The sequence below is a fragment of the Lithobates pipiens genome, unplaced genomic scaffold, assembly GCF_037356315.1.
Source record: "Lithobates pipiens isolate NorthernLeopardFrog02 unplaced genomic scaffold, aLitPip1_a1.2 Scaffold_35, whole genome shotgun sequence".
Lineage (NCBI taxonomy): Eukaryota > Metazoa > Chordata > Amphibia > Anura > Ranidae > Lithobates > Lithobates pipiens.
This window is the reverse complement of record NW_027507811.1, coordinates 153,626-179,620: the sequence shown is the minus strand read 5'-3', so window position 1 is coordinate 179,620 and position 25,995 is coordinate 153,626. Positions and strand designations below refer to the sequence as shown.

At 47.0% G+C, this 25,995-nt stretch overlaps 3 protein-coding genes and 1 long non-coding RNA gene across 8 annotated transcripts in view; all 4 read right to left on the bottom strand.

Moving 5' to 3' along the window:
* LOC143955422 (uncharacterized) overlaps positions 1-25,995 on the bottom strand; it is a 178,942-nt gene that overhangs the window by 98,487 nt on the left and 54,460 nt on the right. The window lies entirely within an intron of this gene.
* On the bottom strand, positions 426-15,486 carry LOC143955762 (oocyte zinc finger protein XlCOF8.4-like). 2 transcript variants are annotated; one of them, XM_077465886.1, is made up of 7 exons: positions 9,336-15,486; positions 7,707-7,815; positions 7,345-7,512; positions 7,053-7,256; positions 5,400-5,591; positions 5,197-5,320; positions 426-1,613 (listed from the first exon to the last, which is right to left on the bottom strand). In XM_077465886.1, the coding sequence occupies exons 2-7, from the start codon at positions 7,788-7,790 to the stop codon at positions 907-909; spliced, it is 1,479 nt and encodes a 492-aa protein (XP_077322012.1). In that variant the 5' UTR covers positions 7,791-7,815; positions 9,336-15,486; the 3' UTR covers positions 426-906. The 2 variants fall into 2 exon arrangements, with proteins under 2 accessions (XP_077322012.1, XP_077322011.1); XM_077465885.1 differs by lacking the exon at positions 9,336-15,486 and adding an exon at positions 8,248-9,308.
* LOC143955759 (uncharacterized) lies at positions 17,604-24,734 on the bottom strand. Of its 2 annotated transcripts, none has more exons than XM_077465882.1 (5): positions 24,452-24,734; positions 23,873-23,987; positions 23,511-23,678; positions 23,299-23,422; positions 17,604-19,160 (listed from the first exon to the last, which is right to left on the bottom strand). In XM_077465882.1, exons 2-5 carry the CDS (start codon positions 23,954-23,956, stop codon positions 18,052-18,054), a joined length of 1,485 nt encoding a protein of 494 aa, XP_077322008.1. In that variant the 5' UTR covers positions 23,957-23,987; positions 24,452-24,734; the 3' UTR covers positions 17,604-18,051. The 2 variants fall into 2 exon arrangements, with proteins under 2 accessions (XP_077322008.1, XP_077322007.1); XM_077465881.1 differs by having other exon boundaries at positions 24,660-24,725.
* Positions 19,181-23,259, bottom strand: LOC143956141 (uncharacterized). Of its 3 annotated transcripts, XR_013269841.1 has the most exons (4): positions 22,541-23,259; positions 20,856-22,467; positions 19,830-20,707; positions 19,181-19,756 (listed from the first exon to the last, which is right to left on the bottom strand). It is a non-coding gene; the product is annotated as an uncharacterized LOC143956141 (long non-coding RNA). The 3 variants fall into 3 exon arrangements; XR_013269839.1 differs by lacking the exon at positions 19,181-19,756 and having other exon boundaries at positions 19,775-20,707; XR_013269840.1 differs by lacking the exon at positions 19,181-19,756 and having other exon boundaries at positions 19,775-20,707; positions 20,856-22,320; positions 23,052-23,259.

Genomic DNA, 25,995 nt, shown 5'->3' with positions numbered 1-25,995 from the left:
GCCAGTCCCGGCTTGAAGGTCTAGAACTACAAATTGCTGGTCTCAGCCTAAAGGTCACGACCTGAAGATACTTGGCCATCACCGTGTATGAAGTCCTCCTTACTCGGTAGGAAGGAGAGTCCTTCTTAGTGAATTGTCAGTCCCGGGTCAAAGGTCCATAACTTTAAATTTCTGGTCACTATCTAAAGGTCACGGCCTGAAGATACTTCAAGGTAGCGGCCTGTCTGTCCAGCCTGACGTTCATTAGCCTGTAGCCAATCTGTCTGTCTGTCACTGTTGGTGTGTTGATGAGCCTCTAGGTGATGCTACAGGAAAAGTCACCGGTAGTCCGGCTCGGAGGGCCCGAAAACACCACCAATGTTAAGGCTTGGCGTGTTTGGTATCTATTTACTCGACACAAAACCCCGCCCTTTATATTTTCTCCCCATAAAATGGAAATTTTATTGTATTTATGTGAAAATAAAATGAATTTTATTTTATTTTTTTCTGAAAATATAGACGTGATAAACAGTTGTGCAAATCTTGTGTACGACATCAGAAAAAGAAACGCAACTGTCAACTTTTTTATTCCACGGGGTCTCTTCTCTCAGAAAATATATATAACTTTTTTGTAGGTTTCCATTTTCTGATAAAAAAAAAACGAGGTTATATAGATTTCAATGAAAAGCAGTAAAAAATATATCCCTGAGTCGATACAACTTTATTTTTTGGAGCTTTTGGCCGAAACGCGTTGGTGGTTTTATGCGATGTTGCTGAAAAAACCCTTAAAATAATTTTGGACTCTTTACCTTTTGGCTTGCAGCTTCTCTTGTATTCTCCTTTTAGTATAAAATGCTTTCAGAGCACAGGGAAAACTCGCTGACCGGCGCGGTTTGTCCAACGTCTACAGAGGCGTCCTTACTTAGTCTAAGATTTGTTTGAAACAGGACGCCCCCTATTGTGCCTGCTCAGGTGTTTAACAAGAGCAGATTTCAATAGAAAACTTTTCCCGCACCCTGAGCACGGAAAAGGGCGTACTCCTGTGTGGCTTCTGAGGTGTTCAGGAAGCTGCGATTTCTGCAGGAAACTTTTTCCGCACTCTGAACAGGTGTAAGGTCGCTCGCCCGTGTGGGTTCTCTGGTGCCTATGAAATTTTTCTTTATGAGAGAATCCTTTCCCGCACTCCGAGCATGAGAAACGATATTTGCCTGTGTGACTGCTCAGGTGTATATCAAGTTCACCTTTTTGAGTGAAGGATTTCCCGCACTCCGGACAGGAGAACGGCTTCTCCCCAGTGTGGATTTTCATGTGTTTATTTAGGTTCCCTTTTATTGAGAAACCTTTCCCGCACTCTGTACAAGTATGCAGCTGTTCCCCAGTGTGGATTTTCATGTGTGCTGTGAGTCTATCTTTCATTAAAAAACATTTTCCGCACTCTTCACATGGAAAAGTCACACCGGTGTGAACTCTCACATGTCTTTGCAGGCTCGTTCTCCATTTAAAACTTTCACCGCACTCAGAGCACAAAAATGGCCTTTCCTTCTGAGAATCTGTTCTGATTCCATTATCTTCTCCGACACGATCTGCAGAGGACATCCGAGACCCCTCTGAGGAATTCCCAACATCACATCCACCTGTGAGAGAGAAACTTCATCATCAAATGTATTTGGGCGCTTAATATTTTGTGTTAGTCATTCTGTATCTTGGTCTAGAAGTCAACGGAGTCACATAGATCTGAGGAATGGAGATGGACCTTTCATATGATGTCCAGTATCTCCTCCTCATTCATTGGGAATTTGACGTTATATTGAGGAATGGAGATGGACCTTTCATATGATGTCCAGTATCTCCTCCTCATTCATTGGGAACATGACGTTATATTGAGGAATGGAGATGGACCTTTCATATGGTGTCCAGTATCTCCTCCTCATTCATTGGGAACATGACGTTATATTGGAGGAATGGAGATGGACCTTTCATATGGTGTCCAGTATCTCCTCCTCATTTGTTGGGAACATGACGTTATATTGAGGAATGGAGATGGACCTTTCATATGGTGTCCAGTATCTCCTCCTCATTCATTGGGAACATGACGTTATATTGGGGAATGGAGATGGATCTTTCATATGGTGTCCAGTATCTCCTCCTCATTTGTTGGGAACATGACGTTATATTGAGGAATGGAGATGGACCTTTCATATGGTGTCCAGTATCTCCTCCTCATTTGTTGGGAACATGACGTTATATTGAGGAATGGAGATGGACCTTTCATATGGTGTCCAGTATCTCCTCCTCATTCATTGGGAACATGACGTTATATTGGGGAATGGAGATGGATCTTTCATATGGTGTCCAGTATCTCCTCCTCATTTGTTGGGAACATGACGTTATATTGGAGGAATGGAGATGGACCTTTCATATGGTGTCCAGTATCTCCTCCTCATTTGTTGGGAAGATGACGTTATATTGAGGAATGGAGATGGACCTTTCATATGGTGTCCAGTATCTCCTCCTCATTTGTTGGGAACATGACGTTATATTGAGGAATGGAGATGGACCTTTCATATGGTGTCCAGTATCTCCTCCTCATTTGTTGGGAACATGACGTTATATTGAGGAATGGAGATGGACCTTTCATATGGTGTCCAGTATCTCCTCCTCATTTGTTGGGAACATGACGTTATATTGGAGGAATGGAGATGGACCTTTCATATGGTGTCCAGTATCTCCTCCTCATTTGTTGGGAACATGACGTTATATTGAGGAATGGAGATGGACCTTTCATATGGTGTCCAGTATCTCCTCCTCATTTGTTGGGAACATGACGTTATATTGAGGAATGGAGATGGACCTTTCATATGGTGTCCAGTATCTCCTCCTCATTTGTTGGGAACATGACGTTATATTGAGGAATGGAGATGGACCTTTCATATGGTGTCCAGTATCTCCTCCTCATTTGTTGGGAACATGACATTATATTGAGGAATGGAGATGGACCTTTCATATGGTGTCCAGTATCTCCTCCTCATTTGTTGGGAACATGACGTTATATTGAGGAATGGAGATGGACCTTTCATATGGTGTCCAGTATCTCCTCCTCATTTGTTGGGAACATGACGTTATATTGAGGAATGGAGATGGACCTTTCATATGGTGTCCAGTATCTCCTCCTCATCTGTTGGGAACATGACGTTATATTGAGGAATGGAGATGGACCTTTCATATGGTGTCCAGTATCTCCTCCTCATTTGTTGGGAACATGACGTTATATTGAGGAATGGAGATGGACCTTTCATATGGTGTCCAGTATCTCCTCCTCATTTGTTGGGAACATGACGTTATATTGAGGAATGGAGATGGACCTTTCATATGGTGTCCAGTATCTCCTCCTCATTTGTTGGGAACATGACGTTATATTGAGGAATGGAGATAGACCTTTCATATGGTGTCCAGTATCTCCTCCTCATTTGTTGGGAACATGACGTTATATTGAGGAATGGAGATAGACCTTTCATATGGTGTCCAGTATCTCCTCCTCATTTGTTGGGAACATGACGTTATATTGAGGAATGGAGATAGACCTTTCATATGGTGTCCAGTATCTCCTCCTCATTTGTTGGGAACATGACGTTATATTGAGGAATGGAGATGGACCTTTCATATGGTGTCCAGTATCTCCTCCTCATTTGTAGGGAACATGACGTTATATTGAGGAATGGAGATGGACCTTTCATATGGTGTCCAGTATCTCCTCCTCATTTGTTGGGAACATGACGTTATATTGAGGAATGGAGATGGACCTTTCATATGGTGTCCAGTATCTCCTCCTCATTTGTTGGGAACATGACGTTATATTGAGGAATGGAGATGGACCTTTCATATGGTGTCCAGTATCTCCTCCTCATTTGTTGGGAACATGACGTTATATTGAGGAATGGAGATGGACCTTTCATATGGTGTCCAGTATCTCCTCCTCATTTGTTGGGAACATGACGTTATATTGAGGAATGGAGATAGACCTTTCATATGGTGTCCAGTATCTCCTCCTCATTTGTTGGGAACATGACGTTATATTGAGGAATGGAGATGGACCTTTCATATGGTGTCCAGTATCTCCTCCTCATTTGTTGGGAACATGACGTTATATTGAGGAATGGAGATGGACCTTTCATATGGTGTCCAGTATCTCCTCCTCATTTGTAGGGAACATGACGTTATATTGAGGAATGGAGATGGACCTTTCATATGGTGTCCAGTATCTCCTCCTCATTTGTTGGGAACATGACGTTATATTGGAGGAATGGAGATGGACCTTCCATATGGTGTCCAGTATCTCCTCCTCATTTGTTGGGAACATGACGTTATATTGGAGGAATGGAGATGGACCTTTCATATGGTGTCCAGTATCTCCTCCTCATTTGTTGGGAACATGACGTTATATTGAGGAATGGAGATGGACCTTTCATATGGTGTCCAGTATCTCCTCCTCATTTGTTGGGAACATGACGTTATATTGGAGGAATGGAGATGGATCTTTCATATGGTGTCCAGTATCTCCTCCTCATTTGTAGGGAACATGACGTTATATTGAGGAATGGAGATGGACCTTTCATATGGTGTCCAGTATCTCCTCCTCATTTGTTGGGAACATGACGTTATATTGGAGGAATGGAGATGGACCTTTCATATGATGTCCAGTATCTCCTCCTCATTTGTTGGGAACATGACGTTATTTTGGAGGAATGGAGATGGACCTTTCATATGGTGTCCAGTATCTCCTCCTCATTTGTTGGGAACATGACGTTATATTGAGGAATGGAGATGGACCTTTCATATGGTGTCCAGTATCTCCTCCTCATTTGTTGGGAACATGACGTTATATTGAGGAATGGAGATGGACCTTTCATATAGTGTCCAGTATCTCCTCCTCATTTGTTGGGAACATGACATTATATTGAGGAATGGAGATGGACCTTTCATATGGAGTCCAGTATCTCCTCCTCATTTGTTGGGTACATGACATTATATTGGAGGAATGGAGATGGACCTTTCATATGGTGTCCATATCTCCTCATTTGTTGGGAACATGACGTTATATTGGAGGAATGGAGATGGACCTTTCATATGGTGTCCAGTATCTCCTCCTCATTTGTTGGATGGGGGATCTAGGTGGAGCCTCCGTACTGCTCTCTCCTTTACAATAAAGTCTCCTCTTACCCGGATCCGGGAGGGTGTGGTGGTCCTCCGTCATGACGTCCTTGTAGAGATCCTTGTGTCCTTCTAAATACTCCCACTCCTCCATGGAGAAATAGACAGTGACATCCTGACACCTTATAGGAACCTGACACACACAATGATACAGTCACCATCCAGACACATCCCTTGTCTGTTACTGGATAATGTCCCAGAATCCTCCTCACCTCTCCTGTCAGTAGATGGACCATCATGGTGGTCAGTTCCAGGATCTTCTGCATGTTGGGTCTCTCACATATGAGGGATGGAGGTGGGGGGATGGTGATGGGGTTCTGGCCTCTCCTCCTTCTTGTAGAGGTTTGGTGAGGTCTCCTCGGTGTGTTATGTTCGGGAGATTTCTTCATGACTACATCACAGTCCTGGGTTATACAATAGAAATGAAATCTGTGGTCAGGTCTATATTTATGGACCAGTAGAAGGGAGATTATTTCATCACAAAAGGGACTATGAAGATGAATGCAATCTGTTGTTTGGCACGGGGGAGGGGGGGTCTACTGCAGATATATATCAGAGAGCAGACGGCGGAGCAATGTGGTGTATGAAATGTTAAGTTCTGTGTACAAAGAGGAGTATGAAACATACAGCACAGTATAGAGTGTGGACGGTGTCGGTAGGGCAGAGGACGGTGTCGGTAGGGCAGTGGACGCTGTCGGTAGCGCAGTGGATGCTGTCGGTAGGGCAGTGGATCCTGTCGGTAGGGCAGAGGACGGTGTGGGTAGGGCAGAGGACGGTGTGGGTAGGGCAGAGGACGGTGTCGGTAGAGCAGAGGACGGTGTCGGTAGAGCAGAGGACGCTGTCGGTAGAGCAGAGGACGCTGTCGGTAGAGCAGAGGACGCTGTCGGTAGGGCAGAGGACGCTGTCGGTAGGGCAGAGGACGCTGTCGGTAGGGCAGAGGACGCTGTCGGTAGAGCAGAGGACGGTGTCGGTAGGGCAGAGGACGGTGTCGGTAGGGCAGAGGACGGTGTCGGTAGGGCAGAGGACGGTGTCGGTAGGGCAGAGGACGGTGTCGGTAGGGCAGAGGACGGTGTCGGTAGGGCAGAGGACGGTGTCGGTAGGGCAGAGGACGGTGTCGGTAGAGCAGTGGACGGTGTTGGTAGAGCAGAGGATGGTGTCGGCAGGGCAGTGGACGGTGTCAGTAGGGCAGAGGACGGTGTGGGTAGGGCAGAGGACGGTGTGGGTAGGGCAGAGGACGGTGTGGGTAGGGCAGAGGACGGTGTCGGTAGGGCAGAGGACGGTGTGGGTAGGGCAGAGGACGGTGTCGGTAGGGCAGAGGACGGTGTCGGTAGGGCAGAGGACGGTGTAGGTAGGGCAGAGGACGGTGTCGGTAGGGCAGAGGACGCTGTCGGTAGGGCAGAGGACGCTGTCGGTAGAGCAGAGGACGCTGTCGGTAGAGCAGTGGACGCTGTCGGTAGGGCAGTGGACAGTGTCGGTAGGGCAGAGGACGCTGTCGGTAGGGCAGAGGACGCTGTCGGTAGAGCAGAGGACGCTGTCGGTAGAGCAGTGGACGCTGTCGGTAGGGCAGTGGACAGTGTCGGTAGAGCAGAGGACGGTGTCGGTCGGGCAGAGGACGGTGTCGGTAGAGCAGTGGACGGTGTTGGTAGAGCAGAGGATGGTGTCGGCAGGGCAGTGGACGGTGTCGGTAGGGCAGAGGACGGTGTCGGCAGGGCAGTGGACGGTGTCAGTAGTTTTTATTTTTTACAATTTATTTAGGACCCCTGAAGTCTTACTTTGGAGAGACAGAAAAGGGACTGAGGACAATACATCATGGCTCCCAATGCTGGACAGAGAGATCAGAATATTCCCCCTTTCATTCCTCTGACCTCTCCAGTGAGCCGGCTGAGGACCTCCAGGGTGAGGCTCAATATCTTCTCATTCCCGGGAAATTCCGTCCTCTCAGTCTTCACAAAATGTAACATTTTCTGATTGTCCATCATGGCGTCCTTGTAGAGATCCTTGTGTCCTTCTAAATACTCCCACTCCTCCATGGAGAAATAGACAGTGACATCCTGACACCTTATAGGAACCTGACACACACAATGATACAGTCACCATCCAGACACATCCCTTGTCTGTTACTGGATAATGTCCCACAATTCCCAGAATCCTCCTCACCTCTCCTGTCAACAGATGGACCATCATGGTGGTCAGTTCCAGGATCTTCTGCTCTTTGCTCCTCTCAGGAATGGGAGAAGGAGGGGGAGGCACCATGGTGGGGCTCTGGGTCCTGCTCCATCCTCCTGAGATTGGCTCCCCACTAGACTTCTTCACTACAACATAATCCTACAGATCAGGAGAAAGATAAACCGACATCAATCATCTGACATCATCTACAAGAAGAACATGGACTACTGACCACACTAGACCAGAGTGATGTCATGTGACCTCCCAGAATCCTCCTCACCTCTCCGGTCAGGTCTGTGTTTTATTAATAGAGATAAGAGTGATGTCATGTGACCTCCCAGAATCCTCCTCACCTCTCCGGTCAGCAGGTAGATGATCTCCAGGGTGAGGTTTAGTATCTTCTCAGTCATGTGACTCCGGTCCTCCTCCATCCTCATTGGTCATGTGATCTACACAGGTTCCCTGTAGACCAATAATTGATAAGAGAGAATGATGTGGACTGCACTGTACAATATTAGAAGGGGGGATGTACGGGGGGGGGGTAATATGAGGGTTTTTTATCAGGGAAGAACAGCCCCCAATGGGATTACACACAGAGGAACATTCTTTTTAGCATCTGATATGCTTTTAGGGTCCGGGAGCCTCTTTTCCTTTTGCCCTTCATGTCTAAATAAGACCCCCATCCTCCTCCACACATCTCCAATATGAAGAGAATGTTCCGGCCCCGTAAGTGGGGGAATGTTCTGCCCCTGAAGGGGTTAATCTAGGTTCCCACACTATATATGTGTGTATCATCATCTGCTGGAGATAAAAGACGTCACAGTGACTATGGAGGAAGAGGACGGACATGACGGGGGGGTTACTGGGTGTAAATAGAAAATAAGATCTTATTACCTCCTCTGCTAAAGCTTCCAGCGATGTTTCCTCTTTACTTCCTCCCGACTCACCTCTCACCCGGGACTTCTTATTTATACCTGACATCACTTCCTGTCTATCCCTGACATCATTTCCTATCTTCCATAGAGACTTCCTGTTTGCGAAAAAGTTTGATCTCCATCTTGTGGAGCTCAGAGGAACTGCAGTTGCGAGAAACATCTCTTGTAAAGAGAATTTGTGTTCTTTAAGTGCAGTGGTCTGCAAACTACGGCCCAGGGGCCAGAACTGCTTGCTTTGTAGCCTCCCCATTGGAAGAGACTGAGAGCCAATCATCAGGGAGCAGCAGCAAAGCACTGTGGAATATGAAGTCCCGGCACAAAGCAGCCTGACTGACTGCTAAGGGGGAGCAGGACTGCAAAGTCTAGGCTGCACTGCAGAGAGCAAGAGGATTGTGGGGGAGTCTATAACGACACAGAGCGGACAAGGTCAAAAAGCCTTGTTCCTGGATCCCATCAGGAAAACAACCCCTCTGTTGCTGTGTGTGAGGGGGATTGCGGCCTACCAAGGGGCAGCCCCAGCCCAGAGGAACAGAACCTGCATGCTTCCAGAAGGATGCTCTGTAGCAAAACGGAATGTCACAGAAGAGGCCGTTTCAACAGCTCAGATACTGAACGCCATCGCGACACACCTGCAGCCAGGAGAATCGGTCCATCGCTCTGTGAAAGGCCACAGATTGTGTATAGGATTGGTGAGAGGGCTTTGCCCAGGAACCTTATTGCCTTCCATAAGATACCACACCTGAACACTGTGCACAGACACCTATTATCTGGATCACATAGATGAGTGCTACATCACAGCACCAGCTACTTTGCATTCCTCCTCATCACCGTTATATTGAGAAACCCTTTCCACAGAGCTCCTACATGCCGGTGAAGAGAACAAACGCAAAGCTTTTCTCATAGAACATTACTGTTGTTGCTTTTAGAGGGGACACGCCACGGGTGTTTAAATGACTTAATTGTGTGTATTGGAGGTATTATAGGCAGGACTGGTTTCCCCTTTAGCCATAGCATTCTACATATATCAATTGTCACGGTACTACTTACAGTGAGCCCACAGGCGAGCAGGTGACACGGGATCCCCAGGGCGTGGAGTCTAAGGGCCAACCGGTATTCTGCCTGGGACCCCCTCATGAGAGTTTGGGCTTAGTTGCGTGCTGACCCCAGGTCACGACCGTTGAGTTCACCCTGCTCGCTAGGGAAGTACCAGAAGACACTGTTAGACAAGGTTGGAGGGATGGATGAAGCAAAGGAGAGCCGGATAGTGAGCCAAGGTCAGGGCAGGCTGCAGACAACGTAAGCAGAACAAGCCAGGTCGGTACACAAGAGATCAGTTCACGAGAGGTCAGGTAAAACAGCTTACTCGAAGGGAGCTGAAAAACAAATTGTCATGGTTATGCAATAGAGTTGGTCTGCTTACCTGTTTCCATGTGTTCATCTCTAGAGACCAGCCGACCCTCACCTGACTGCTTTTGTAATCCCTCCTCTGGCTTGACTCCACCCTAGCTCCTATCAGAGAGCTCTATATTAACCTGTGCACTGTAGGCCATCCCTGCTGATCAACCATTGTGCATTCCTTTGTGTGTTAGCTTCCTGTTACCTGCCGTGTGCTCTTCTGTTGTTCCGCTACCGACTTTGGCGTGTCTTTGACTATCCCTGTTTGCCTGTGATCCTGACCTTTTGGCGTGTCCCTGACTATTCCTGTCTGCTTGTGGCCCCCGACCTTGGCTTTGTCCCTCACCATCCCTATCCTCCTGTTGCCTACTGTGGGTGTGAGCTGGGGGACCCTGGGGGTCGCGACCTGGAGCCAGTTGCAGCCAAGTCCATCCTCACCACTCGAGGCTCTGGTGAACACCTGCTGGCTCTTAGACTCCGCGCCCCAGGGAATCTTACGCTCTAACCCCGGTAGGACCTGTCTCCCGTCCGCAGCAGTCAGCCGTAGGGTCCACAACCTTGCGGTGCAGTCCTGATCCCTACGGTGTGCATCTGTCACCTCGCCTCAAGGTGACCTGACACAAATGTTGCTCAAGCAACCAGTAGCTGGTTTGAAAGGGATTTAAATAGAGAAGCACATGAGGGGCTGGACAGGAAGTAGCAGGAAGGGATCATATATTAGGCAACAGGTGAAGGGCAGCGACACCCATAGCTGCAGAGTGCACAGAGCTGAACACCAGCTAGTTTAACAACAGGTGCCAGCCAGCCTACAGCAGTAAAGGTGAGACACAGATCAGCTCCGCAGCTGATCTGTGACATCAATAGCTTATTCGGGGAGCCCATTTACTCTGTGTACCTTGCTATTTACTCTTTATGTGTTGCATAGTGTTATTGACTGTTTCAACCAAGTCCTGGCTACTTATACAGGCCTCGGCTGACTAATATCAAGCTAAGCTTTTCTCTGGTCCGAGTCAACGTGAGAGAACAGACCTGTGTTTGTGTATTATTATTGGGTTTTTCCATTAACCATCTTGCTAGGTGTGCCAGAGGGGCTGGGACAGTTCTTTGGGGTTGAGAGGCAGAGTGACGGACTGAACCAATAAAAGCAGCTCCTTCGGGGGTGTTGCTACACGTGGGGGCTCGCATCCGGGATTTTTTTTTGTTTCTCTGCAATAAACTCCCCTACAAGCGCCAGGATGGACCTTGCCGCTGCCATCCAGCGGTGTGAGGAAGAAGGCGCCCGCTCAGAGACGAGCGTGGTGATCGAACTCCCAGGGGAGGCCTGGGCTGAGGAACAAATCAGCCAAGCTGTGAAGACGATATCCCCAGACAGGAAGGCGTGGGCGATTGCTGTCAAAACAGACCGCGGGACCTCCCGCACCTAGTGGAAGCAAGGGGGGGTCCCTGACCAGTTCAGAGGGACCCGTGTACAATTGGCTAACGAGACTGAGCTTTGTCTAAATCAGCCGAAAGCATCAGATACATGTCCAGTAAGCTTCAGTCGAGCTGAGCCAACTATGGAAGAAGTTCCCCCCCCCCGGCTGGGACAGTCCTTTGGGACTGAGAGGCAGAGTAACGGACTGAACCAATAAAAGTAGCTACTTCGGGGGTGTTGCTACACTATCAATGACATCATTGATGGGGCACAATTCCTCCTAATGACACTAAGGATTGGGCACAATTCCTTCCAATGACACCAACGATGGGGCACAATTCCTACCAATGACATCAGTGTTGTGGCACAATTCCTCCTAATGGCACTAATGATGGGGTACTTTTCCTCCAATTGACACCAATGATGGGGCAGAATTCCTTCCAATGACACCAACGATGGGACACAAGTCCTACCAATGATGGGGCACAATTGCTCCCAATGACACCAATGATGGGGTACTATTCCTCCAATTGACACCAATGATGGGGCACAATTCCTACCAATGACATCAGTGTTGGGGCACAATTCCTCCTAATGACACAAATGATGGGGTACTTTTCCTCCAATTGACAGCAATGATGGGGCAGAATTCCTTCCAATGACACCAACGATGGGGCACAAGTCCTACCAATGATGGGGCACAATTGCTCCCAATGACACCAATGATGGGGCAGAATTCCTTCCAATGACACCAACGATGGGGCACAATTCCTCCCAATGACACCAACGGTGGTGACTGAGAGGCAGAGTAACGGACTGAACCAATAAAAGTAGCTACTTTGGGGGTGTTGCTACACTATCAATGACATCATTGATGGGGCACAATTCCTCCTAATGACACTAAGGATTGGGCACAATTCCTTCCAATGACACCAACGATGGGGCACAATTCCTACCAATGACATCAGTTATGGGGCACAATTCCTCATAATGACACCAATGATGGGGTACCTTTCCTCCAATTGACACCAATGATGGGGCAGAATTCCTTCCAATGACACCAACGATGGGGCACAAGTCCTAACAATGATGGGGCACAATTCCTCCTAATGACACCAATGATGGGGTACTATTCCTCCAATTGACACCAATGATGGGGCACAATTCCTAACAATGACATCAGTGTTGGGGCACAATTCCTCCTAATGACACCAATGATGGGGTACTTTTCCTCCAATTGACACCAATGATGGGGCAGAATGCCTTCCAATGACACCAACGATGGGGCACAAGTCCTACCAATGATGGGGCACAATTCCTCCCAATGACACCAACGGTGGTGACTGAGAGGCAGAGTAACGGATTGAACCAATAAAAGTAGCTACTTCGGGGGTGTTGCTACACTATCAATGACATCATTGATGGGGCACAATTCCTCCTAATGACACTAAGGATTGGGCACAATTCCTTCCAATGACACCAACGATGGGGCACAATTCCTACCAATGACATCAGTTATGGGGCACAATTCCTCATAATGACACCAATGATGGGGTACCTTTCCTCCAATTGACACCAATGATGGGGCAGAATTCCTTCCAATGACACCAACGATGGGGCACAAGTCCTAACAATGATGGGGCACAATTCCTCCTAATGACACCAATGATGGGGTACTATTCCTCCAATTGACACCAATGATGGGGCACAATTCCTAACAATGACATCAGTGTTGGGGCACAATTCCTCCTAATGACACCAATGATGGGGTACTTTTCCTCCAATTGACACCAATGATGGGGCAGAATGCCTTCCAATGACACCAACGATGGGGCACAAGTCCTACCAATGATGGGGCACAATTCCTCCCAATGACACCAACGGTGGTGACTGAGAGGCAGAGTAACGGACTAAACCAATAAAAGTAGCTACTTCGGGGGTGTTGCTACACTATCAATGACATCATTGATGGGGCACAATTCCTCCTAATGACACTAAGGATTGGGCACAATTCCTTCCAATGACACCAACGATGGGGCACAATTCCTACCAATGACATCAGTGTTGTGGCACAATTCCTCCTAATGGCACTAATGATGGGGTACTTTTCCTCCAATTGACACCAATGATGGTGCAGAATTCCTTCCAATGACACCAACGATGGGACACAAGTCCTACCAATGATGGGGCACAATTGCTCCCAATGACACCAATGATGGAGTACTATTCCTCCAATTGACACCAATGATGGGGCACAATTCCTACCAATGACATCAGTGTTGGGGCACAATTCCTCCTAATGACACCAATGATGGGGTACTTTTCCTCCAATTGACAGCAATGATGGGGCAGCATTCCTTCCAATGACACCAACGATGGGGCACAAGTCCTACCAATGATGGGGCACAATTGCTCCCAATGACACCAATGATGGGGTACTATTCCTCCAATTGACACCAATGATGGGGCACAATTCCTACCAATGACATCAGTGTTGGGGCACAATTCCTTACAATGATGGGGCACAATTCCTCCTAATGACACCAATGATGGGGTACTTTTCCTCCAATTGACACCAATGATGGGGCAGAATTCCTTCCAATGACACCAAGGATGGGGGACAAGTCCTACCAATGATGGGGCACAATTCCTCCCAATGACACCAATGGTGGTGCACAATTCCTCCCAATGACACCAATGATGGGGCACAATTTCTCCCACTGTCACCAATAACGGGAGGTTGTTCAATTCCAATGACGTTGGGACATTTTGTACCCCCGATGGCCAGAGTCTGGCCCCCCCCTAAAGTCTGAAGAACAGTAAACCGTCCCTTTGTTTAGAAAGTTTGGAGACTCCTACTTTAGTGGAAGAAATATGGCAACACCACCCCTCAAGATGCTACCAGCCCAGCACATCAGGCATGTTGGGTGGGATCTCTATTATAGTTGCTTACTTTGTTCTGGCAAAGTAAGGGACAGAGGGGTGGAGCTAATAGCAGCACATGAAGTGCACCACACAGAACTGAACTTTTGGAGCTAAAGGACACGGACCCCATGCAGTGGAAGATGTTCTCACCCCTCTTCTTGGTGCTACAGGGGGAAGTGCCGTTCAGCGAGCCCGGGAACCACCTCGGCGTCGGCTATGTTTTTGCATAGGGATGAGTGATGGCAAGATGGCCACCGCTCATCTCTATGTCCTTGGAGGACCGGAGCGACGTTGATGTCACTTCCAGTTCTCAAGCCATGGCCCCCGGTACTTGCCCCGGTCCTCCAAGGACATAGAGATGAGTGGTGGCCATCATCTTTGATCTTTTGCTTTTAGGGGTAGAGGAGAGATTTGGGGTATTTTATTGTTATCGCAAAGGGATGTTAAAAGTGATTAAAACATTTTTTGAAAGCGTCGCCTATGGAGATTTTTAAGTACCGCAGTTTGTCGCCTTTCCACAAGCGTGACGTGTTTGGTATCATTAACATCATCTTTCATATTATACAAAGAAAATGGGGTATATATTATGTTTATTGCTTTTGTTTTTAATTCATTCAAGTGAATTTTTTTTTCCCCCCCAAAAAAATTGCATTTCAGAAGTCGCTGCGCAAAAATCACGCGACATGAAAAATGTCCACGACCGCCCCTTTTATTCTCTGGGGCGAGGATCTTCACACTACGGCCCTCCAACTGTGAGGAGCTACACATCTCAGGAGGCATTGAAAAGCTCTGACGTTCACAGACCAGGCATGATGGGAATCGTACTTCCTCAACAACTGGAGGGCCGCAGTTTGAAGACCCCCTGCTCTAGTAGGGTCTTTGCTAAAAAAAAAAAATATATATATATATATATACTGTATAATGTTTTGGGGTTCTAAGCAATTGTCTAGTAAAATATACAGATTTTTACTTGTAAGGAACAAATGTCAGGAAAAGGCCTGGTCAGCAATTGGTTAAAGGACGCTTTCCATCTGAGCTGCCTAATGGCCATCACCCTGTAGGAAGTCCTCCTTACTCGGAAGAAGAGTCCTTCTTAGCTAATTGCCAGTCCCGGGTCAAAGGCCAATAACTACAAATTGCTGGTCACAACCTAAAGGTCACGGCATGAAGATGTCTAAAGGTAGCGGTCTGTCTGAGCTGCTTACTGGCCATTACCCTGTATGAAGTCCTCCTTACCAGGAACAAGAGTCCTTCTTAACTAATTTCCAGTCCCAGCTTGATGGCCCATAACTACAAATTGCTAGTCCCAGCCTAAAGGTCACAGCATGAGGAAACTTAAAGGTAGCTGCCTGCCTGAGCTGCTTACTGGCCATTGCTCTGTAGGAAGTCCTCCTTACTCAGTAGGAAGAAGAGTCCTTCTTAGCCCTGTGCTGTGCTGACTTCCTCCTGGGGCTGCTTATTATGATGGGCTCCCACCATCCCTGTGCTATGCTGACTTCCGCCTGGGGCTGCTTATTATGAGGGGCTCCCACCATCCCTGTGCCATGCTGACTTCCTCCTGGGGTTGCTTATTATGAGGGGCTCCCACCATCCCTGTGCCATGCTGACTTCCTCCTAGGGCTGCTTATTATGAGGGGCTCGCACCATCCCTGTGCCATGCTGACTTCCTCCTGGGGCTGCTTATTATGAGGGGCTCCCACCATCCCTGTGCTATACTGACTTCCTCCTGGGGCTATACCTCTGCTGTGCATATTATGAGGGGCTCCCACCATTCCTGTGCCATGCTGACTTCCTCCTGGGGCTGCTTATTATGAGGGGCTCCCACCATCCCTGTGCCATGCTGACTTCCTCCTGGGGCTGCTTATTATGAGGGGCTCCCACCATCCCTGTGCCATGCTGACTTCCTCCTGGGGCTGCTTATTATGAGGGGCTCCCACCATCCCTGTGCTATGCTGACTTCCTCCTGGGGCTATACCTCTGCTGTGCTCATTATGAGGGGTTTCCACCATTCCTGTGCTGTACTGACATACTGAGCACAGCAGAGGTACAGCCCCAGGAGGAAGTCAGCATAGCACAGGGATGGTGGGAGCCCCTCATAATGAGCAGCCCCAGGAGGAAGTCAGCACAGCACAGGGATGGTGGGAGCCCCTCATAATAAGCAGCCCCAGGAGGAAGTCAGCACAGCACAGGGATGGTGGGAGCCCCTCATAATGAGCAGCCCCAGGAGGAAGTCAGCACAGCACAGGGATGGTGGGAGCCCCTCCTAATGAGCAGCCCCAGGAGGAAGTCAGCATAGCACAGGGATGGTGGGAGCCCCTCATAATAAGCAGCCCCAGGAGGAAGTCAGCACAGCACAGGGATGGTGGGAGCCCCTCATAATGAGCAGCCCCAGGAGGAAGTCAGCATAGCACAGGGATGGTGGGAGCCCCTCATAAGCAGCCCCAGGAGGAAGTCAGCATAGCACAGGGATGGTGGGAGCCCCTCATAAGCAGCCCCAGGAGGAAGTCAGCATAGCACAGGGATGGTGGGAGCCCCTCATAAGCAGCCCCAGGAGGAAGTCAGCATAGCACAGGGATGGTGGGAGCCCCTCATAATGAGCAGCCCCAGGAGGAAGTCAGCATAGCACAGGGATGGTGGGAGCCCCTCATAAGCAGCCCCAGGAGGAAGTCAGCATAGCACAGGGATGGTGGGAGCCCCTCATAAGCAGCCCCAGGAGGAAGTCAGCATAGCACAGGGATGGTGGGAGCACCTCATAATAAGCAGCCCCAGTAAGAGCAGGCGAAAACTGGACCAGCGGTGCATGGCAGACAATCCGCTTCTCTCTTTCTCATCTAATGAAACTTCGTATTTCGGATAGGAAATTCTTCAACGGAATTTTGTATTTCGGATAAAAACCAAACTTCCATCAGCATGGACTGTCATATTGAGGTATATTTTTGCCTTTAAATTCATCGTAACGAACGTCGTTCATACAAATTAACGAACCTAACGGAAATTCGTATTTCGTACGAAACTAAACGGAATTTTCGGATACGAAATACGAATTAATTTTAATACGAATCGTAACGGAACAGAACAAAACAAATTTATTGACGGCGCCCATGTCTACTGCTTACTGGCCATTACCCTATATAAAGTCCTCCTTACTCGGTAGGAAGGAGAGTCCTTCTTAGCCAATTTCCAGTCCTGGCTTGAAGGTCCATAACTTTAAATTTCTGGTCACTATCTAAAGGTCACGGCCTGAAGATACTTCAAGGTGATGGTCTGTCCTGCCTGACGTTCATTAGCCTGTATCTGTCTGTATGTCTGTCACTGTTGGTGTGTCGGTGATGGTCTTGGTGATGCTTCAGGACAAGTCACCAGTAGTCCGGCTCGGAGGGCCCGAAAAATCGACCAATGTTAAGGCTTGGTGTGTTTGGTATCTATTTACTTGACACAAAACCCCGCCCTTTATATTTTTTTCCCCCCATAAAATGAATATTTTATTGTATTTGTGTGCACTGAAATTCGTTGTATTGTACTTTTCCTGGAAATATAAACGTGATGAACGGTTGTGCAAATATTGTGCACAACGTCAAAAAAAGAATCGCAGTTATCGCCGTTTTATTCCACAGAGTCTCTTCTCTCAGAACACACATCATTGTTTTCAGATTTTCATTTTCTAGCCAAAAAAATAAATAAAAAAATTGGGTAATATACGTTTGAATACAAAGTATTTTGCTTAAGAATATCCCTGAGCCGATACAAGTTTTTTGTTTTTTTTTGGAGGCGGAGCTTTTGGACGAAACGCGTTGGTGGTTTAATGTGATGTTGCTGAAGAACCCTTAAGACATTTTGGACTCTTTACCTTTTGGTTTGCGGATTTTGTTGTATTCTCCTTTTGGTATAAAATACTTTCAGAGCTCAGGGGAAAGCTCGTTGACCCTTGTGAATTCTCTGGCAAATAGCAAAGAAACATTTCCCACACTTCGGGACGCTGGCCGGTGCGACTTTTGCGGTGTCTATGGAGGCGGCCAAGATTTGTTTGAATCAGGACGCCCCCCCAGTGTGCCTGCTCTGGTGTTTAACAAGAGCAGATTTCCGTGGAAAACTTTTACCGCACACTGAGCATGGAAAAGGGCGTTCTCCTGTGTGGGTTCTTAGGTGTTCAAGAAGCTGCGATTTCTGTAGGAAACTTTTCCCGCACTCTGAACAGGTGAAAGGTCGCTCACCCGTGTGGGTTCTCTGATGTGTATGAAATTTTCCTTTATGAGCAAAACCTTTCCCGCACTCTGAGCACGAGAAACGATGTTGGCCCCTGTGACTGTTCAGGTGTATAGCAAGTTCGTTTTTCCGAATGAAGGACTTCCCGCACTCGGGGCAAGAGTACGGCTTCTCCCCAGTGTGCCCTTTCACGTGTTCAATTAAGTTCCCGCGTCGCGTGAAACCTTTCCCACACTCTGGGCATGAAAACGGCATCTCACCGCTGTGACTTCTCTGGTGGATGGTAAGTTCTGATCTTACTATGAAGGATTTCTGGCATTGGGAGCAGGAAAACGGCCTCTCACCGGTGTGGCTCCTCTGGTGCACAATAAGGTGGGATTTACTTATAGACAGTTTCCCACACTCTGAGCACGGAAACAGCTTTCTGGTGTGGGCTCCCTGATGTACGGTATGTTCAGATGTAACAATAAAAGGTTTTCCGCACTCCAAAAATGACAAGGAACTCGTATCTAAGTGAAGTTTTTGATGGTTCCAAAGATTGTTTTTCTGATTGAAGCATTTCCCGCAGTCTGGACAGGAAAATGGTTTTTCCCCGGTGTGGAGTCTCAAGTGTTTAATGAGACTGCCTTTGTGTGCAAAACATTTCCCGCACTCTGTGCAGGTCGGCAACTTTTCTCCGGTTTGGATTCTCAGGTGTGATGTGAGCCTGTCTTTCCGCATAAAACATTTCCCGCACTCTTCACAGGGAAAAGTCTCCCCGGTGTGAATTCTCATGTGTCCTCGCAGATGATCTTTCCGTTTAAAACTTTGACCGCATTCCGAACACAAATAAGTCTTTACTGGTCGAGAATCTGTTGTGACTCCATCATCTTCTCCGACATGATCTGTAGAAGAAATCTGGAGACCTTCCGAGGAATTCCCAACATCACATCCATCTGTGAGAGAGAAACTTCATCAAAGTATTTTCATCGTTCATCTACCTCCTCCTCATCTGTATATTGAGGAATGGAGATGGACCTTCCATATGGTGTCCAGTATCTCCTCCTCATTTGTTGGGAACATGACGTTATATTGAGGAATGGAGATGGACCTTTCATATGATGTCCAGTATCTCCTCCTCATTTGTAGGGAACATGACGTTATATTGGAGGAATGGAGATGGACCTTTCATATGATGTCCAGTATCTCCTCCTCATTTGTAGGGAACATGACGTTATATTGAGGAATGGAGATGGACCTTTCATATGATGTCCAGTATCTCCTCCTCATTTGTTGGGAACATGACGTTATATTGAGGAATGGAGATGGACCTTTCATATGGTGTCCAGTATCTCCTCCTCATTTGTTGGGAACATGACGTTATATTGAGGAATGGAGATGGACCTTTCATATGGTGTCCAGTATCTCCTCCTCATTTGTTGGGAACATGACGTTATATTGGAGGAATGGAGATGGACCTTTCATATGGTGTCCAGTATCTCCTCCTCATTTGTTGGGAACATGACGTTATATTGGAGGAATGGAGATGGACCTTTCATATGATGTCCAGTATCTCCTCCTCATTTGTAGGGAACATGACGTTATATTGAGGAATGGAGATGGACCTTTCATATGATGTCCAGTATCTCCTCCTCATTTGTTGGGAACATGACGTTATATTGAGGAATGGAGATGGACCTTTCATATGGTGTCCAGTATCTCCTCCTCATTTGTTGGGAACATGACGTTATATTGAGGAATGGAGATGGACCTTTCATATGGTGTCCAGTATCTCCTCCTCATTTGTTGGGAACATGACGTTATATTGGAGGAATGGAGATGGACCTTTCATATGATGTCCAGTATCTCCTCCTCATTTGTTGGGAACATGACGTTATATTGAGGAATGGAGATGGACCTTTCATATGATGTCCAGTATCTCCTCCTCATTTGTTGGGAACATGACGTTATATTGAGGAATGGAGATGGACCTTTCATATGGTGTCCAGTATCTCCTCCTCATTTGTTGGGAACATGACGTTATATTGAGGAATGGAGATGGACCTTTCATATGGTGTCCAGTATCTCCTCCTCATTTGTTGGGAACATGACGTTATATTGGGGAATGGAGATGGACCTTTCATATGGTGTCCTGTATCTCCTCCTCATTTGTTGGGAACATGACGTTATATTAGAGGAATGGAGATGGACCTTTCATATGGTGTCCAGTATCTCCTCCTCATTTGTTGGGAACATGACGTTATATTGAGGAATGGAGATGGATCTTTCATATGGTGTCCAGTATCTCCTCCTCATTTGTTGGGAACATGACGTTATATTGAGGAATGGAGATGGACCTTTCATATGGTGTCCAGTATCTCCTCCTCATTTGTTGGGAACATGATGTTATATTGAGGAATGGAGATGGACCTTTCATATGATGTCCAGTATCTCCTCCTCATTTGTTGGGAACATGACGTTATATTGAGGAATGGAGATGGACCTTTCATATGATGTCCAGTATCTCCTCCTCATTTGTTGGGAACATGACGTTATATTGGAGGAATGGAGATGGACCTTTCATATGGTGTCCAGTATCTCCTCCTCATTTGTTGGGAACATGACGTTATATTGGAGGAATGGAGAAGGACCTTTCATATGATGTCCAGTATCTCCTCCTCATTTGTTGGGAACATGACGTTATATTGAGGAATGGAGATGGACCTTTCATATGGTGTCCAGTATCTCCTCCTCATTTGTTGTGAACATGACGTTATATTGAGGAATGGAGATGGACCTTTCATATGGTGTCCAGTATCTCCTCCTCATTTGTTGTGAACATGACGTTATATTGGAGGAATGGAGATGGACCTTTCATATGGTGTCCAGTATCTCCTCCTCATTTGTTGGGAACATGACGTTATATTGGAGGAATGGAGATGGACCTTTCATATGGTGTCCAGTATCTCCTCCTCATTTGTTGGGAACATGACGTTATATTGAGGAATGGAGATGGACCTTTCATATGGTGTCCAGTATCTCCTCCTCATTTGTTGGGAACATGACGTTATATTGAGGAATGGAGATGGACCTTCCATATGGTGTCCAGTATCTCCTCCTCATTTGTTGGGAAAATGACGTTATATTGAGGAATGGAGATGGACCTTTCATATGGTGTCCAGTATCTCCTCCTCATTTGTTGGGAACATGACGTTATATTGAGGAATGGAGATGGACCTTTCATATGGAGTCCAGTATCTCCTCCTCATTTGTTGGGAACATGACGTTATATTGAGGAATGGAGATGGATCTTTCATATGGTGTCCAGTATCTCCTCCTCATTTGTAGGGAACATGACGTTATATTGAGGAATGGAGATGGACCTTCCATATGGTGTCCAGTATCTCCTCCTCATTTGTTGTGAACATGACGTTATATTGAGGAATGGAGATGGACCTTTCATATGATGTCCAGTATCTCCTCCTCATTTGTTGGGAACATGACGTTATATTGAGGAATGGAGATGGACCTTTCATATGGTGTCCAGTATCTCCTCCTCATTTGTTGGGAACATGACGTTATATTGGAGGAATGGAGATGGACCTTTCATATGGTGTCCAGTATCTCCTCCTCATTTGTTGGGAACATGACGTTATATTGAGGAATGGAGATGGACCTTTCATATGGTGTCCAGTATCTCCTCCTCATTTGTTGGGAACATGACGTTATATTGAGGAATGGAGATGGACCTCTCATATGGTGTCCAGTATCTCCTCCTCATTTGTTGGGAACATGACGTTATATTGGAGGAATGGAGATGGACCTTTCATATGATGTCCAGTATCTCCTCCTCATTTGTTGGGAACATGACGTTATATTGGAGGAATGGAGAAGGACCTTTCATATGATGTCCAGTATCTCCTCCTCATTTGTAGGGAACATGACGTTATATTGAGGAATGGAGATGGACCTTTCATATGGTGTCCAGTATCTCCTCCTCATTTGTTGGGAGCATGACGTTATATTGAGGAATGGAGATGGACCTTTCATATGGTGTCCAGTATCTCCTCCTCATTTGTTGGGAACATGACGTTATATTGAGGAATGGAGATGGACCTTTCATATGATGTCCAGTATCTCCTCCTCATTTGTTGGGAACATGACGTTATATTGGAGGAATGGAGAAGGACCTTTCATATGATGTCCAGTATCTCCTCCTCATTTGTAGGGAACATGACGTTATATTGAGGAATGGAGATGGACCTTTCATATGGTGTCCAGTATCTCCTCCTCATTTGTTGTGAACATGACGTTATATTGAGGAATGGAGATGGACCTTTCATATGGTGTCCAGTATCTCCTCCTCATTTGTTGGGAACATGACGTTATATTGAGGAATGGAGATGGACCTTCCATATGGTGTCCAGTATCTCCTCCTCATTTGTTGGGAAAATGACGTTATATTGAGGAATGGAGATGGACCTTTCATATGGAGTCCAGTATCTCCTCCTCATTTGTTGGGAACATGACGTTATATTGAGGAATGGAGATGGACCTTTCATATGGTGTCCAGTACTCCTCCTCATTTGTTGGGAACATGACGTTATATTGGAGGAATGGAGATGGACCTTTCATATGGTGTCCAGTATCTCCTCCTCATTTGTTGGGAAAATGACGTTATATTGAGGAATGGAGATGGACCTTTCATATGGTGTCCAGTATCTCCTCCTCATTTGTTGGGAGCATGACGTTATATTGAGGAATGGAGATGGACCTTTCATATGGAGTCCAGTATCTTCTCCTCATTTGTTGGGAACATGATGTTATATTGAGGAATGGAGATGGACCTTTCATATGATGTCCAGTATCTCCTCCTCATTTGTTGGGAACATGACGTTATATTGAGGAATGGAGATGGACCTTTCATATGGTGTCCAGTATCTCCTCCTCATTCATTGGGAACATGACGTTATATTGGAGGAATGGAGATGGACCTTTCATATGATGTCCAGTATCTTCTCCTCATTTGTTGGATGGGGAGTCTAGGTGGAGCCTCCGTACTGCTCTCTCCTTTACAATAAAGTCTCCTCTTACCCGGTGATGTGAGGGGCGGCTGATTGGCCATCATGACGTCCTTGTAGAGATCCTTGTGTCCTTCTAAATACTCCCACTCCTCCATGGAGAAATAGACAGTGACACCCTGACACCTTATAGGAACCTGACACACACAATGATACAGTCACCATCCAGACACATCCCTTGTCTGTTACTGGATAATGTCCCACAATTCCCAGAATCCTCCTCACCTCTCCTGTCAGCAGATGGACCATCATGGTGGTCAGTTCCAGGATCTTCTGCTCTTTGCTCCTCTCAGGTATGGGAGGAGGAGGGGGAGGCACCATGGTGGGGCTCTGGGTCCTGCTCCATCCTCCTGAGATTGGCTCCCCACTAGACTTCTTCACTACAACATAATCCTACAGATCAGGAGAAAGATAAACCGACATCAATCATCTGACATCATCTACAAGAAGAACATGGACTACTGACCACACTAGACCAGAGTGATGTCATGTGACCTCCCAGAATCCTCCTCACCTCTCCGGTCAGGTCTGTGTTTTATTAATAGAGATAAGAGTGATGTCATGTGACCTCCCAGAATCCTCCTCACCTCTCTGGTCAGCAGGTAGATGATCTCCAGGGTGAGGTTTAGTATATTCTCAGTCACGTGACTCCGGTCCTCCTCCATCCTCATTGGTCATGTGATCTATACAGGACTCTTCATTCTGTAGACAGATGATATCATGAGAAATATCTTACTGTAATAAATAATGTCCCTCCAGGAATGTCTCCTTTCGGATGAGCTCTGCACCCGTCTTCCACATCTTATCTGCCTTCCCAGGTTCTTACCGGTTAGAGGAGAACGACAAACGGATGGTCACCAGTCTCCTTCCACTCTAGTTGGGGACGCCCGCTGTGCCAGCCCCAGGACCCCAGGTGGGATAGTGATGCTTGGGAAACATGTGAGGGGGCCAATGTACTGGGGGGTCCATGAGAGTGATCCGGTGACTGCACAGATTTCCAATTGCTTCCTCCCAAAAGTCACTTTATTGGTCTCAACCTGCTTGTGTGTAAACCCCACCCTCGCCAACACATAACATACATTGTTGGCAGTAAAAGGGTTAATAAACAGATGAAACCTCCGATCACTGACCCCCGTGTTCCACCAATAATAATTGCCATAACTTACACCCCTCGAATCCGATCACCGGGGTCCCCCTTCCCCCAGTTCTGGGTGTGTAGAGGAAAAAACACTCCGGATTTAGACTACGCCTCCTATTATTATATTTTGTTATGTTATATATGTGTGTATCATCATCTGCTGGAGATAAAAGACGTCACAGTGACTATGGAGGAAGAGGACGGAACATGACGGGGTGTAAATAAGATTTTATTACCTCCTCTACTACCACTTCCAGCGATATCGCCTCTCCTCCCGACTCACCTCTCACCCGGAACTTCCTATTTATAACCTGACATCACTTCCTGTCTTCCATAGAGACTTCCTGTCTGGATAGAAGTGAGATCACCACCTTGTGGAGCTCAGAGGAACTGCAGCCCCCGATAAACATCCAGCTTTGCCATCACTTTAAAGAGTTGGTTTGGGCAATGCCCAGACAAATGTTTTCCTTTAATAGTACGTGTGCCTGCTGTCAATACTGTACAAACAGCAAGGAGCCTCAGCTGTGTACACCTTACAGTTGTATTTTTTGGGAATTGGATTTGAATCCAGCCACTCACAATAAGCCTTGTTTTTTTTTTTTTTTTAGCAATGAATAGGCGGCTTCCTCTGACTGGCTATGGTGAAGATTTTGATGTTATCCTCCCACCTCAACAAATTAGAGGAGGGCTTTTATTCATTGATAACATACAAAGCTTCCTGGGAATGGCTGAGCAGTCCCCACTTCACAAGCAGTGTTAAATTTTGGCAGCAAAGAGATTTATACTTGGGGGAGAAATCTACTGGGGAGAGATCTGTACTGGATAAGGGGTCTGTACTGGGGGGAGAGATCTGTACTGGGGGCAGAGAGAGATTTGTATGGGGGAGCTCTGTACTCAGGGGAAATATCTGTACTAGATAGGGGGTCTGTACTGGGGGAAAGATCTGTACTGGGGGCAGGGAGAGATTTGTCCGGGATAGCACTGTACTCAGGGGCAACATCTGCACTGGAGGAAGAGCTCTGTACTCAGGGGAAAGATCTGTACTAGATAGGGGGTCTGTACTAGGGGGATGAGATCTGTACTGGATAGGGGGTCTGTACTGGATAGGGAGTCTGTACCGGGGGGAAAGATCTGTACTTGCAGTGGGATCTTTACTTAGAGGAAGATCTGTATTAGAGGAAGAGATCTGTACTGGATAGCAGGTCTGTACTGGAAGGAGAGCTCTGTACTGGGAGAAAGATCTGTACTGGATAGGGAGTCTGTACTGGGGGGGGGGGGGAGATCTATACGTGCAGTGGGATCTTTACTTAGAGAAAGATGTGTATTGGAGGGAGAGATCTGTACTGGGGCAGGGAGAGAATTGTATGGGGGAGCTCTGTACTGGATAGGGGGTCTGTACTGGAGGGAGAGCTCTGTGCTCTGGGGAAATATCTGTTCTGGATAGGAAGTCTGTACTGGAGGGGGGAAGATCTGCACTGGATAGGGCATCTGTAATCGGGGGACACATCTGTACTGGATAGGGTGTCTGTACTGGGGGGAGATCTCTATACTCAGGGGGTGATCTGTACTGGA